At 42.7% G+C, this 16,029-nt stretch overlaps 1 protein-coding gene across 1 annotated transcript in view; it reads right to left on the bottom strand.

Annotated features, from left to right (window-relative positions):
- The window catches only part of MUSK (muscle associated receptor tyrosine kinase), a 143,063-nt gene that overhangs the window by 84,274 nt on the left and 42,760 nt on the right, over window positions 1–16,029 (bottom strand). The window contains exons 2-5 of the mRNA XM_084780050.1: window positions 13,898–14,028; window positions 12,569–12,878; window positions 4,918–5,044; window positions 779–930 (exon numbers count right to left, since the gene is read on the bottom strand). Of these exons, the coding sequence (XP_084636176.1) occupies window positions 779–930; window positions 4,918–5,044; window positions 12,569–12,647 (358 nt within the window). The 5' untranslated portion in view covers window positions 12,648–12,878; window positions 13,898–14,028. The remainder of the gene's footprint in view (window positions 1–778; window positions 931–4,917; window positions 5,045–12,568; window positions 12,879–13,897; window positions 14,029–16,029) is intronic.

Below are 16,029 nucleotides of genomic sequence, written 5' to 3'. Positions count from 1 at the left end.
ACAGGAAGATGCTGAGACTGGACTCAGATGCTCTGGTGGGTACTGGAGTGTCTAGGAGCAAGTGCTTGATGGAGGCAGGGAAGTGGAGGATCAGAACCTCATAGCCTCCAGAAGAGTCTGCACAGGAATACAAGAGTAATGGCTTACAGGCGGAACCAAGGGATAGGAGATTTTCTCCTGGTAAGGAGGTGGGGAAAACCAGAACATCCTCCATTTATGTAAGAAGCCACTCAGAAGAAGTAACTTTAGATAAAGCAAAGAAGTAAATGCATCTACAAAAAGAGGAGAGAGTTTAAAAGGTGTTGGACTGTGATGGAACAAGGCTCGTAGATGCTCAGTAAGAGTTGGACAGGTGGCTCGCCAGTTAAGAGCACTGTGCGCCTCTCCAGTGTTTGGTTCCCAGCACCCACAGCAGGTGGCACACACCACCTGCAACTCCAGCTCCAACAGAGCTGATGTTCTCTTCTGGCCTCTGCGGACACTTGAACACATGAATGTTTAACAAATGCACAATGTTTTCAGAAGGAAATTCTCAACTGTAGTCAGGAGCTGCGAGAGGTCAAACACAAGTGGAGAGGAGAGAGATCCAAAGGGTTGCCTTAGAGTGGCGGTTGTGGCAGGAATTAGGAGTTTGGAACAGGCTGTTCCTGGAAGTTGTATTTTGTACTTGAGCTTGTGTCACAGCTGAATGTCAGGTTATCAGAGTACTCTGTTAACAACTGTTACGAATTGTGTGGAGACAACTTTAAGATCATAAGCGATGCTCTGCCCTACTCACTCATCTTCACTTGCAGGGCACCACAGCTCTCCACGGCTCCTCCCACTCCATTGTTGGCTATGCAGCAATAGATGCCATCATCACTGTCTTCCACGCTCAGGATGGTGAGGAGCTGCCCATTCTCCCGGATGCTGTAGCGGGTGTCAAACAGCCTGCAAGTCCCAGAGCAAAGTGGAGGATCAGTGTACCATCTGTGACTTTACACGTGCACCCATGCACACACACACACACACACACACACACACACACACACACACACATACACATGCACACACATCAAACACATACATACATATGTACATACATATCCACACACACATATACAAACATATGCACACACACATACATGCAAACACACACACACACATGCAAACACATACATACATATACACATGCATATGCACACACACACACACACATTTTTTGATTAATTGATCAAATAAATAGCCAGGCAGCAGTGGGGAAGCAGAAAATGGATTGGAAGAAATGTATGTTTTGAGGCGTTGAGCAGCCTTGCTTAGCCCAGTAAAATAAAGCTATTCTATATTCTGATCTCTCTGGGCTCCATCATCAGTGCACCACTGAGTTATACAAAACACTTCTGTGAGGTGATGGTTACTGCTAAGAGCACATGTAGCATTTACACAGGGAAGTGTGGGCTTTGTGTGCACTTGCACGCCACTCTGAACTTACAAAGTGTGTGCAAGGCTGTAGGGATCTGTCTCCTCTGCCTCCCTAGAGGTGGGGTTAAAAGGGCTCACTGCTGCACTGAACTTCCTGTGTGTGTGCGTGTGCCTGTGTGTGTGTGTGTGTGTGTGTGTGTGTGTGTGTGTGTGTGTGTGTGTGTGTGTGTGTGTTCTGGGGATTGGACTCAGGCCTCGTGCTTGCAAGGAAAGACCTTTACTGACTAAAGAGTGCCCCAGCCCGTGGAAGTATAACTAAGATGTGTGAGACTTTTCCCAAAAGGACAAACCGGAAAAGGAGTGCACATGTAAACGTAGTGAACAGAAAGAACGAAATATTCACAGGCATCAACAGCAATTAATTGAATATCCATTCACTCACTAAATAAGTACTTTTCACTCTTTTGATAATTGTATAGCTTTATTGTATAGTGTGTGTATGAGTGTTTTGCCCACATTATTTCTGTGCACCACATGTGTGCCTGGCCTGCAGAGCTGGAAGAGGGTGTCAGATGCCCTGGGGCTACATACATTACAGACAGCTGTGAGCTGCCTGTGGGTGCTGGGAGTCAAACCTGGGCACTCTGAAAGAGCATCCAGTGCTCTTAACTGCTGAGCCAACTCTCTATTCCTTTTAATTCTAATATTTAATAATCATAACACTGTAGCATGTTTTAATACATATGAATATGATCAATGAATTTATAATTAACTAAATAAAATTTTACAGAATCTTATTTACATTAATGGCTGGTTAAATACCTGAAATAGAATTGCATCTACTACCTTTGTGTTCATAAGTCCCACTCTTGTGCTTTTTAGACGCTAATTATACAAAATACAAGACAGCAATATGACATTTCCACACATGTATATAATAAACTTTGATCATACATATCCCTTATTATTCTTTCTCCCCCTCCCTCTATCCTGTTTCCTCTCTCCAAAATCCTAGTTCTTCCCTTTTTATAAACAAGTAACTTTTAAATGTCTAACAAGTGACAGGAACCCTTTGCCAGTGACTTGAGATACATAAGGAAATAAAAGAGCTTCAACTATAGAAACATATTGTGTGTGTTTGTATGTATGCATATATATACATATATATGTACACACACACACACACATCTCAGTCATCATAGTCTCCAATGCACTGCAAGGAGGATTTGAGCACATTCAGAATCTTCAAGTGGAACATTCTAGATTATCCACATGGGCCGAATGTAATGAGAAAAGAGGCCCTTTAAAGTGAAAACGAGAGGTAGAAGAGTCAGAGGAGGAGGTCTGACGTGGAGGCAAGGATCAGAGTCACATAATTGTCAGCTTTATAAACAGAAGAAGGGGCCAGAGGATGCAGGGAGCCTCTGGAATGACGAGTGAGACAACTGAGCCAAGCAGCTTCAGAAAGGGCAGCAGGGGCCGATGCTTTTAGCTCCGTGAGATTACCTGGCCCTCATGACCCGGAACTGTAACTAAGAAGGATGTGTTGTCTGAAGTCACTATGTTTGTGACCAGTTGTGACAGTCACAACAGAAAAATAAATACAGATGTTGGTAGCTGGCATCATGGTGCTGCTGGGACAATTACCGGAAAATGGAAGTGTGGCTTTGACCCTGGGCAGTTAAAGCTGAATTGGCAGAGTTGTGAGAACCATAATAAGGAGGGAAAAAAAAAATCAAACTCTTAGATTTCTTGAGGAAACTGTCAGCTGGAACATGCGTGGTAGTGATAGCTACTGGAGTGAGCTAAGAGACATAGTAGGGAAATGCTTAATCAGCTTAGAGAATGCCTAAATTATCATTAACTGGCAGTTGACTTGAAGGGACTGTTGATTAAAAAATATGAATGTTAAAGACTCTACTTGGGGAGGCTAAGACATTGCCTGTAAAAATGAAGGAAAGGTGATCCTTGCCAAGCAACGGCAGAGAATTCAGCTGGAATTCAAATCTTACGAATATTGGACTTACAATTAGCCAGGAAAATTCCAGGCACGGTGTGGAAGCTACAGTCTGGTGGTCTTGGGAAGTTTGTAGCAAAATTCAAGAAGAGAAAGACAGCTGGCGTTGGAGAGCTGGCTCAGTGGTTGAGTGCACTGGCTGCTCAGGCAGAGGACCTGGGCTTAGGTTTTGCTCCCAGAACCCACAAGCATCTGTTAACTCCAATTCCAGGGAACTCAGCACCCTCTCCTGGACTCCTTGGACACTGCATGCATGGCAAAATAGTCATAAAAGCAAGATAAAACTAAAACAAATTTTTCAAAGGTTGTTCATAAAGGAGGAAAAAGTACTGCCAAATAAAAACAGAAATTCAGGCTTCATGAGTTGGAAAACTCTCAGCCTATCCAAATTGCAAACAATGTTAACAATGTTTTCCAGTCTTTGAACTGTTTGTGAGCTGTCATGCTCTGGATCTTCTGAGAGAGCTTGCCTAGCAGAGATCATGAAAGCTAAGGCACATGGTAGTTCTCCATGGTGTTTCAGAGTGTGAGTCACAGAAGGAAGCAAGACATTTCAGTCCGAGGCAGTGGAAATATGCACACCCTTCCTCCCTCCATGTTCATGGGTCCCAGTCTGCAGACACCAGTTTAAGTCTCACAGAAGACGAAATGCTCACACATTCCCCCAGAGTCCATGCGTTGACGCCTAGTGTCCTGATGTGATAGTGTTTGAGATGTGGCCTTTGGAAGGTGATTACATCATGAAACTAGGACCTTCCCTCAGATGGAGAGACAGAGAAGGAAAATGGCCACCTGTGAACAAAATGTAAGCCCCTATCCCCTGGCCATTCACTCATGGCTTCTTGAATTTGGGAATCCTCAGCCCCCAAGGCTCTGGGAAATAATCCCTGGTGCTTATCAGCCACCCAGTCTCAGCAGTTCTGATCACAGTAGCCCATGTGGACTAAGAACACCCAGCCTCAGCAGAAGCTTCATTGCCTGCTAGGGAGCCCCCAGGCTCACTTTACTTTAGAGTTTTTAAAAAAGAAGTATTTTTGGTAAGATGGCTATTGTAACAAAGGAAGAAAAGCTGAGCTTTTATCTGCCAAGTGGGAATTTTATCCATTTGAGAATGTCTCATTTTGAAAGAAAAAGATGACAGTGACATAGACGTCAGATTCCTAGACAACCTCATAGTCTAGGGATGCACAGAGGAGGACAGGCTGGCCTCTCAGCTCCTCTGTGTGTCCTTGGACATGTGCCTGCAAACTTAGACCACCACGGTGTGTCCTGACTTCTGAGAAGCTTCCTTCGGGATTCTCATCTGGCTTTCCCCGTGTCAGATAAATCAATGTTTTGCCCTGCACGTCAGATCTTCCATTTACAAAATGAATATATTTTTCACGTACAATATTCTAGAAAGTGACCTTTAGTGCCACCAACAGCATAGGTATATTTCTGTGGATGGGAAACTGTAAGGCAGAGCAAGCATCCTTATCAGGGTGAGACAGAATACTTACTTAATGAGAATTTTATTCCTGGTCCAAGAAATCTCAGGCTGGGGGTAGGATTCCACGGCACACATGAATGTTGCTACTTCTTCCACTAAGGCATCTACAGTTTCAAGAGGCGTGGTGATGACAGGAGCTAAACAGAGCAGAAACAAGAGAGAACTTTCCAGAATGTTATTTATCACTCCTCCTCTAACAGCTGGAAACTATGATGTGCCTGAATGAGTATTGCTGTTCAAAATCCCAGTAGGCATGGGATGACCTGTCTGTAATGTCAGGGCTCCAGAGGAGACAGGAGATTCTTGACTGGCCAGACTAGCTGAGCCAGCAAGAGACCCCATTCTCAGTAAATACAGTTAAAAGCAACCAAAGGAGACACCTCATGTCAGCCTCTGACCTCCACACACATGTGTGCGCAGATGTGCAAACATACACGAAGTCACACAAAAACACACAAGCAAAAAATTTTAAAAAAATAAATGAAAATGTAAATTAAAACTATACTCATTTGTGGAGGCTACAATGAAAAAATAATAAACGTTGGTGAGGATGTTGATAGATTACATCCCTGTGCATTGTGGGTAGGGATTAACATGGTGGTCACCGGGGAAAAGAGTATGGAGGTTTCTCAGAAAGAAAGAGAAAGAGAGTTATGATCATCAACAGCTCCATTTCCGGGCACATATTCAAGAGAGCTGAAAGCAGGGACTCAAATACTCAAATTTTTGCACATCTGTATGCACATCTGTACTCATAGCAGTACTATTCTAATAGGCAAAAGATGGGAGCAACCTAAGTGCCCGCCACGGAAGGAAAAGCAAAACTAATATACACACACGATGAAATAGTGTTTGGTAATGAAAATAAGGGAAGTGTTACATTCTACGGTGTGGAAGAAACACTGAAACAAACAAAAACAAGAAAACAAAAAAAAAAACAAAAACAAAGTATAAGAAAACAGCCACAAAAGATCATGTTAGAAGGTTCCATTCATAAAGTTTCTGCAACTCAGAAACCTACAGAGGAAAAAAAAATGCTCTAATGATTGTCTAGGGCTGGGCGGGAAGAACAGAGTCTTCCCCTATGGATCTGGATTGAAGGTGGTTGTGAGTGGGGTCTTACCCTATGGATCTGGATTAAAGGTGGTTGTGAGCGGGGTCTTACCCTATGGATCTGGATTAAAGGTGGTTGTGAGTGGAGTCTTATCCTATGGATCTGGATTAAAGGTCGTTGTGAGCCACTAGACGTGGTCCTGGAAACTGAACCCAGGTCTTCTAGAAGAGCAGCAGGTGCCCCTAATGGCTGAGCCATTCCCCGAGCCCCAGAAAATAACTGTAAGTAGTTATTGATTCTCTGGAATCTATTACATTTTTAAGTAGTTACTGCTCCTCAGGAACCTATTACAAATGATCACACACATAGAAAGGTTCATGTGAACCGTGGTTGGCTGCACTAATTGAGTAAAGTGATGTAAGGTCACACGGTGTCCTTCTTTGCTGTGGTCTGCTGGAGCCAGTTTGAACTGACAAGAATGAATTGTTCTTTTTAATTTTTTCTAGGAATTTTGTAATAGTTAAATAGCTGTAATTGATAAGTTGCATAGATGTATAGTTAAGTTATATTAATGCTCAATATTAATAATGCTTAAAATTTAACCACTTCTAAGCTGAAGAGATGGCTTGAGGTCAGTCCCCTAGGGCCTATGTGAAATAGCTGGACACAGAACATGTGCCTGCAATCCCAGCGTTAGGGAGGCAGAGACGAGACAGGAGAAGTCCTGAGGCTTAGTGGCCAGCCAGTTTAGATGAATTAGGAGTGAGTTGCAGATCAGCATCCTCACCCAATAAGGTGGAGAGCAAGTGAGGCAGATGCATGGTCACCCCACCCCCAAACCCACCCAAACCCACCACTTGCTTTCTAACTATACTGTATCTGTGTTCTGGGGTTGCTCTGATGGTGAGAACAGTCTATCGCTGGCACACGCAGTGTGCTGTACTGGGGTGCTGTTTCTTGATTGACTCTGTTTCCAGGATTTGCTAGGCATTTGAAACTAGATGTGGCTTATAATCTTTTTACTGCAGAAGTAGAACAAATCAGGAGAAACTCTCTCTCTCACTCTCTCTCTCTCTCTCTCTCTCTCTCTCTCTCCCTCCCTCCCTCCCTCCCTCCCTCCCCCCTTCTCACAGAAAGGTGGATATTAAATGTATTTCAGTATACTGTCTTATACAGGGTGTGATTATTACAAATAGTGCCTGGAATGATATCAGTAATAAAGTTTTCAGGGTTTCCTTAAAGGCAAGCATGCCAGGCAGCAAAGCATCACAGAAAGAAATGGGACAATAGTCTTACAGCAGAAGCAGCATTTTCTGTTTTGTTTGCTTGCTTTGTCTTTTCAAAATAAATCTTGACTACCACGTGTAGTGTTTGTTTTAACAGTAAGTTTTATCTATCAATTTCTTTTGCTCCACACAGACAGACGTGCGTGTGTGACGGTGACACCCATTCTTCCTCTGAGAACACTTAAGACCAAAGAAGTTAGACAGACTCAGCAAAATTTTGAAAATCTTAGATACACAGAATGACATGAATTGTAACTTAGAGTCATCACCATGGTAATAGAATCCCACAGTGTTCCGTGATGTGACGGTTTTGGGTGACGTCTGACTCTGGTTTTAGTAATATCAGCATCTAAAATTTTTCAAGACTCTTCTATGTGCTCCATCTCACACTTCACCTTTATTATATTATTTATCAATACAAACAAGAGTTAAATACAATTAAGTATTTTCCAATGAGGCAAGGGCTAAGGATAGCTAAATGATTTTTGAAACCATCACAAAAGTAGGAAGTGATGAAGAGGAATTTCAGGGTTAAGGTTGGCTTAGAGGTCCTGTGACTTGAGGCTGGGGAGATGGCTCAGTGGGCAAAGCCTTTGATGTGCAAACATAAGGGCATGAATTCAGATCTCCAGAACGAACTAGAGCTAAGCATTGTAGCAGGTGCGTCTGTAACCCTAGTGCTCTTACAGGAAGATGGGAGGTAGGGACAGGAGAAGCCCTGGAAGCTCAAAGGCCAGCTAACCTGCATTACACACGGGCAAAGGAGAGAGCTCCACAAGCATGCCTTGGCTTGCACATATCTGCATTACACATGGAAACACACAGACACACAGACACACAGACACACACATACACACACACACACACACACACACACACACACACAGGCAGGGAGAACTTATCTCTGAGCTTTAAGATAGACTGGGTTTTATAGTCACAGTTATGCACGGAAAATGGGTGGCCTAAATATTAATATTAATAATCAATATTAATTTCTAAAAGAAGGATATAATTTTTTCAGATCCACTTTGCCCGTCTTCTAAAACTACCCAAATTCCCTTTGGCTGTTCACTTGCGCCAGGGCACGGTTGACTCAGCAGGTCTCCTCCTGTTAACTCACCTACATCACCCGGCTTTCATCCCAGCCAGAGCCTGTTTAAACTGGAGCTCTGTCTCTTCTCCTGATCCAAGAACCACAGGAATAACAAACACATGAGGACAAATGCAGCGCTTTTTGGATCCACAGAAAACTTGACTTGAATTCTAACTGTTGGCAAGTAAGGAGCGACACTACTTTCCTCTGTCTCTTATGACTTTTGGTTGAACCCTTCCTGATGGATGTGTCCAGATGCAAGGACGTCAGATGCATGTTTTTTTTAAAAAAAATAAAATTAATGCTGAGACCTTAAAATTCCCATTTTTCTAATTATTACCAATACAGAATTGGTTCTTTTTTTTTTTTCAGCCTAAAAAAACACTTTGGTATTGAAATTTTTTTTCAGATTCTCCAGAGAATAACAGGTATCATATTCATTATCTGGTCTATTAGCTGGCTCATTTAATGGTGGTGAAATGGAAATTGTTGTCATGATGTCTTCGTAACTTGTAAGATTAACCTTTAATGACACTCAACTCTTTTTAAAGTTGTGCCTTTAATTCCTCAAAGCTGAATGCACTTTCAATTGTTCCAACCAGGGGCAGGCTTTCAAAGGAGTTCTGGGTAGCTCTGGGAGCAGGGGGCAGGGGTTATCTAAGTTTTTCATCCCTTGTGGGATGTCTGTCTGTCTGAGTTTTTCATCCCTTGGGAGATGTCTGAGTTTGCATCCCTTGGAGGATGTCTGAGTTTGCATCCCTTGGAGGTGTTCCCTCGGGTTAAGCCACAGTCCTGTGAGGACCCAGGTTGAGCATGCTGCCTGTTACTCTCACAGCACCCATGTGCAATCCTCATTGTGACTCTGGATAGCGCCATTGCTTTATTCCATGAGGAAACAAAGCAGAGACTACATGTTTTCTTTAAAGATTTTCAGCAAGGCTCTGGGGACGGGAAAGGAGAAATGAACTGTAACACCTGCTCAAGCCTTCAACGTCCTTGTTTCACATTCTCCATTATCTGACCTCAGCATCTGATGTTTTTCATATAACCCTGGACCGTGTACCCTCAAGTTCTTCAGCGGCATGGTCTCCAAAAAGCATCAATCTTGGATTAATCTGAGCACCTGCCCTCACTACTTCCATATTCACACAGTGCTGGCTGGGCACAGGAAAACAATTGTTCACCTCAGAGTCACTCTTAAACTGCTGTCCTCAGCCCTAGCTTGATGCTCTATCGGGCCCCTGTACTCCTGTCATCTTCCTGAGCGGATCAGTCCGCTGACATCCCCTTCTCCCCTCCTCAGTGACCTCTAGACTACTTACTTTTAGAGACGCTATGAAATTTCCATATTTCGCTTCCCCTCATAAGGGCAGTGACGTAAAGCAACTGTGTGTTCCTTAGCCATGCAATGAGTAACACTGAAAATGTGTGTCAGTATGAAACACTCGCCCAGGACTCGCTGTTCTGGATGGAGTCCCCAACAGCTGTGTCAGCTCACTGACTCATGAGTGGAATCCGTGAATCCTATCCCTGCATGCATGTGATTTGAAAGGCAGGCCTTCTGCACTTTATCTGAAGGGAAATTAGTTAGACACTGACCATTCTAGGTTTGGTAGTAAATGGCATCATCTTGAAGGTGGGGTTTTGTGAGGAAATCTTGTGCATGCTAAATAAATCCAGATTCTGTCAATGCGGATCTTCTGCTCATGCGGAAGTTTTAACACCTCACCATATATCTAACCCAGCCTGATAAACCAACAGGTGCTGAGGAAATTAAATAAAAAGTTAGCCACTTTCATACTTGGTATGGTTCCTAATGCCTCCTACTTGAGATGAGGAAATTAAACTCATTTGAAAAAAAAATCACTAGTTGAAATGATCTGGAAAGACAATGGCTTTCTTTTTGGTCTCAGAATGTTAGGCATTTCAATTAATTTAAACTAAAATAATAAACTGTTAATCTACAAAGCCAGATATTTTTATAGAGAAAACACATGCAGAGAGAGAGATGAATCCTCCTAATATTCATTCCCCTGAGCCTCAAAGAGCCCTGTTTTAAGAGCGACCATTCTAAACCCGTGCACTGTTCTGAACAGGACTGTTTATTTTGTGCAGGGTCCTTGATTTCAGTCACCTTAGACAAGTGACTTAGACAAGTACTTGGACTTAGTCAAAGACATCCTCTAACAAACTCTTCGCTATTATCTTTTGCCAGCCACCAAGAACGGCCATGAGCGAGTTCAGCGAGGACATCTTCATAATTTTCAATATTAGGAGAACAACACATTCAAATGGCTCTTTTATATAAAAAATATGCCATATAGTACAACATTTAAAATCTTAAGGATTTCATTTTTCATAATGTTGTTTACTTTCAGAATTTATCTTGTATATTGAATTGACATCTAGTCCCCTAGGGGTAATATTTGGGGATAGGGCTGACATGGACCCAATGCTAATTTCAATTTTTACAGTAAACAGAGTAGGCTAAGAGAAATATTGTTTTCATTTTGAAAATTCACAGCAAACATACTACAAAAAGGCAAAATTGCATTGATGTTCTGGTGGTGGTTTTTTTTTTTTTAAGCCAGAATATTTGGTATAGCTATCCTGTGCCCTGATAGTCTGAAGTTTGTAAAACAGGGATAATTGTATGCTTCTGAATGAGGACTTAGGACAGTTGGGGGCTAAAAAGAAAATCATTTGTCTCCAGAATCTAAATTAGCATACAAATACAGAGGTGCTTTATTGAGTTTTATTGATACTGTTTTGTGAACGCACAGGTGATTTAGAAGATCAAATCGCTGTGGTATTCTTAACAATCTGGGGTTTAACATGTATCCTCTTCATTTGCCAGTGACTGCTTGGTATAGATTAAAATAAATAAGACCTATTAGAATTCATAGGTCCAAACAGCCAGGTGTTGCTCTACCGGACATCTGTGTTTTGATCAGGAAGTATTAAAATAACCCGAAGCCAATGCTAAGTCCTTCTAGCTATTATTAGCTATTTTAAAAGGTCCAGATTCTTTTTTATCTAAAGATATCTTAAAGTATCACTGTGGTGTAAGTGATTTAGAACATTAGAAAATACCAACCGGTTTACCCCAGTAAGATGGAAAAACGGGAATTAAATAAAATAAACAGGAAAATAAAACCTGTGTGATTGGCTTTTTTGGGAAGAACGCTGCCTGTTACGTGGGACCCATGACCTTGTGGTTCCAGAACTGAAGATGAACTACAGAACCTAAAGGCGTGTTTCCCACGTACGTGCAGACATTACATTCACTAGTTACTCAAGACAAACTCTCTCAGTATGTTGACAACCCGGTGGAAATGAGAATAATTCATCTGATAAAACCCAGAACTCTTCATAAGTCTGGTGTAAGACACCTAACGTGACACTACTTGATGACATTTAGTCTGCTGCTTCTTCCTGCCTTACTTTGAAAAGATCTGAGTGAAGCCCCGGTCTCTGCAAACCACGTATTTTCCACTCTTCCTGATTCTAACTGTCATAAGACTGGCCAGAAACCACAGCGCTGTGGAAGTTCTTGCCCCTGCAACAGGTGTTTGTCACTTTCTTAAGTTGCTTTCCCCCTTAGGTGGTGTTATTTCCGGTACATTCCAAAAGCATTGAAAAAAAAAAATAGTAGTGCAGTCTTTTGCCAAGCCCAAATCACAACCCCAGTAGCAGAGTTATGGAGAGCCTGTTGTCCCTGGGATTTTCTCCATAGGCGTCTTCTGTGCGTCTTTCCCTGGCTCTGATTTCTACCTACTGAAGTGTTCATTAAGAGTTTGGTAAAAACCAAAACTGAAAATAGAAAATGACTTTTGCTCAGGAGCAAAAAAAAAAAAAAAACAACCAAACAAAACAAAACAAAAAAAACACCCTGGCTATCTGGAAGTGGGGCGGATTATATCTTTGGCAAACACGGCGTGGAATGGTTTTTATCATGCATTTAGACCACCCCAATGTTTGACAGCCACAGAAACAGAACAGAGCTCAACAACTGGCGGACTACCTGGTAACTTCTCCCTGGAAGAGAGGGCTCTGCACACATCATGTTGTTTTTTAAATGCAGAGCTTAGGAGAAAACAATCATCAAAGGAGACACACTCACTCTTTCCCCATGCACCCCACTCCTACGTCCACCTAGGCACCCCATAGTACAAACCAGCCACCATGAAGCTCACACACTCCTCAGGGCAAGATTGTACAGACCGACCTTTTGGAAGTTTCTCTGTCCCGCTGAAGGCAACCAGGGTGAGAATCTGTAACAGTGGAATGTGGACGCGCTCTCTCATGATTGATCCAGGCTCAGGACGAAGACCTCTTCTGGACAACGTGAGGAAAACGCTCCGTGGTTTACATTTTAAAGCACGGTTTGGTACAAATAGGGCCGCCGTCCGCTAACGACTGTTTGTGTCTGCAGCGCCGCAGGCTCTAAGTATAATCAGGAATCCTTAGACCTGACTGTAATGATGGACGTGGCCAGCTGGGGAGTATCCACTTAGGCCAGCAATGCAAGTGGAGGGCTGGAGGAACAAGGGAAAGAAAATCCCTTCAGAATCCCTTTTAAGACAGTGGCAAAAGGACAATACCAGATGCCGTTACAGCCGTCACAGTTCTCCCTGAGTGACAACGGTCCTAATGTGATTTGGGTCTACCACCTCTCCTGCACTCCAATGAGGAATCTGGATCAAACTAATTTTGACTCTCTCCATCTCTTACACCCGACCCCCAGCTGACAGCCAGCCTAGGCCAGCTGCTCCAGATTTCAGCCACCACACACTCCTTGAATTCTTCCCCCCTTTTCCCTTGCACTAGTATGGTGCGATTTTAACCTGCTTCTTGGACAATCATCAGAGTCTTGCACCTTACCCCTTGGATATCTTCTCAGAGGTAGCCCCTCCTGCCCCCAAACCTGCAGTGATTTCTTGTCTCACACACATACACACACACACACACACACACACACACACACACACACACACACACACAAACAAAATGCAGTCAAGCCTCCCTGCTATGACATAGGGGCACTGTCTGGCATTCACTAGCCTTTTTCTGTATTATATTTGATGACCTACTGATATTGCCCTATTCCCAAGCAACCCTAGCTGATGAAAGGGCAGACATCTTCCCATACTTTTGGTTGACTGTATGAAACCATACCAACCAGCTACCCCAAAAAGATGAAGGATGGGTGCACCAGGTTTTCTGGTAAGACCCAATCTTAAGATGGTGATGAAGTAAGGTTCATGAAAACATGTTATATTCATGGCTTTTTTCATTGTTATGACCAATATCTGTTTTTTTTTTAAGCCTCCAGGAGAAAAGGCTTGTTTTAGCTTTAAGTCTGAAGTACAGCCCATCATAGTGGGGAAACTCCATTTTCTGCAAGGGACACATTCTAATACACCCTTTCAAGCTTGAGGCACCTGGTTACATTGCCTACATACTTAGGAAGCAGAGAGAGAGAGAGAGAGAGAGAGAGAGAGAGAGAGAGAGAGAGAGAGAGAGAGAGCTGAATGTTGGTGTCAAACTTGTTTACTTCTTTCTCTCTTTTAATTTAGTTCAGGATCACAGCCCCTGGAATGATGTCACCCACATTCGGGGTGGGTCTTCCTTCCTTTCTTAACTTTTCTGGACACACCTTTGCAGACATTCCCAGAGGTGTGTCTCCTAGGTCAAGATGACGATGAAAATTAGCCATCCTGTCTGCGAACCATAGTAATGAGGGAAAAATTCCAACCCCCCAATTCCCATTTTGTAAAACAATCTAAAATGTACTTTATATACATCCTACTAAACAAAAACACAGTAAATTATATAGGCAGGCATATAGTGAAAATTTAGCCTCACATTTGCCTTAACCAGTCAGTTTCCTTCCCAAATTATAGCAATTACTATACAAGTGTTAGCAAGAATACGAAGAAAAAAGAACCCTTCCACATGGTTGGTAGGGATCTAACTCAAGGCCACAGTGGACAAAATGATGAGACTTCTCTAACAACCTAAAAGTAGGATTAGGGTATAATCATCAACCCCCTTCTCAGATATAGGTAAAGGCATTGAAATTGGCATATCCAAGAGATAGTTGCCTATTTCTATTACAATATTAATCACAATTAATGAGGATAAGTACCCATTGGTGTGTGACGGGAGGAAGAAAATGTTGCACATACACATGAGTTAATGCTACTCAGGCTTACAAGGAGATTCTGCCATTCACAATATGAGTGAACCTGGAAGGCGTGGCATTAGGTGATACAAGCCAGGCAGAAACAGACGAACACTGTGTGGTGATCGCCCTTAGATGTGGAATCTAAAAAGGCCAGTCTTGTAGAAACAGAGAGTAGAAGGTGTTGGTCAGGGTCAGGAGGAGAGACAGGGAAAGAGAGATGATGAATTTTTTTTTAAATTACACATTTTGTGTTAGTCTAGAATGTTGAGTTTTTTGTGATCTAGTACTCTTTGTGGTAACCATACTTAACAGTAGTGTATGGTTTTAAAATTGCTAATATATTCTTAACATGCTTGCTGCCTCTTGGTGAGGTGTTATGTGTGCTAACTAGCTTGATTAGATTTTTCTGCAAAATGTACACAGATCAAAACTGTTCCCCATACACATACATGAAATGTGTTGCCAACTTAAATAAAGAGAGTAGGGGATGAGGAAATGAGCTAGTGCATGAATTTAAGCTTCTCCAAAAGAGTGGGAAGGGGAGGAATGTTAGCAGCTCTGGAAGAAGATGTTGGTTGGAAACAGAAATGTTCAAACCTTTGTTGTACGAATGTATTATGCAGAATCCTATGAAAATGCAGAAGACAAAGGGCACAGGACAGAGAAGGCAGAGAGAGTGTTCCATGTCTCAGGGAAGGCAGGAGGAGCTGGGCCTTTAAACACAAGATCTTGTCACAAAAACTGCCAAGGAAGCAGACTAGAGAGATGGCTGAGCGATTAAGAGCACTTGCTGTTCTGAAGAGGACCTAGGTTCAGCTCTCAGCACTTGCATTGGGCAGCTCACAGCCTCATGCAATGCACATTTCAGGGAATCCTGGCCTATCTGGGCACCTGCACATACATGGTACACACACTACATACACTCATCATGCACCCATACATGCAAAATAAATAAATACTCTTTAAAATGCTGAGGGAGAGATGAATAGGAAAATACATAGGCAAGGTAGGAAGAGCTTTCAGAGTCTCCACCTGGTAGCTGTTGCTGTCTCTATAAATTAGATGGCCCGGCGTGGGGTGGTTTAAAGCTTTCGCCTCCGAGATTAAGGAAGCACACAGCTGAGGTCGTTGGCTTTAAATTTAGACTGGTACTTAATTTACTCTGGAATGATACATCTTTTTTCACCAGTACTTGTCACCTTCCTGAATGACACACATTGAATGGTTGGGTAGGCTTATTTGGGCAGCCGAGGGAGGAAAAGGCATTAGTTCAAGGAAGCAGTGTTCCACAAAAGAGAACAGAAAGGGATGCGTACCAGGAAGCAGAGCTGTGGATTAGAAGAGTCGATTAGCAAGTGGTGATGGAAGGCAGGCAGGAAACGAAGAGGACCAGCATTTGCCCTCATCTTTGACATTTGAGTGCCCGTAAGACACTGGCAAGTGGGAGCAAGGACAGCGAAGGGGGTGGCCCTGAGACAGGATAAAGTTAGTAGTTTAGG

This window comes from Acomys minous (assembly GCF_964271855.1).
Source record: "Acomys minous genome assembly, chromosome: 1".
NCBI classification, from domain to species: Eukaryota; Metazoa; Chordata; class Mammalia; order Rodentia; family Muridae; genus Acomys; species Acomys minous.
Note: the sequence above shows the minus strand (reverse complement) of the source record. Positions and strands in the feature narration are given on the sequence as shown.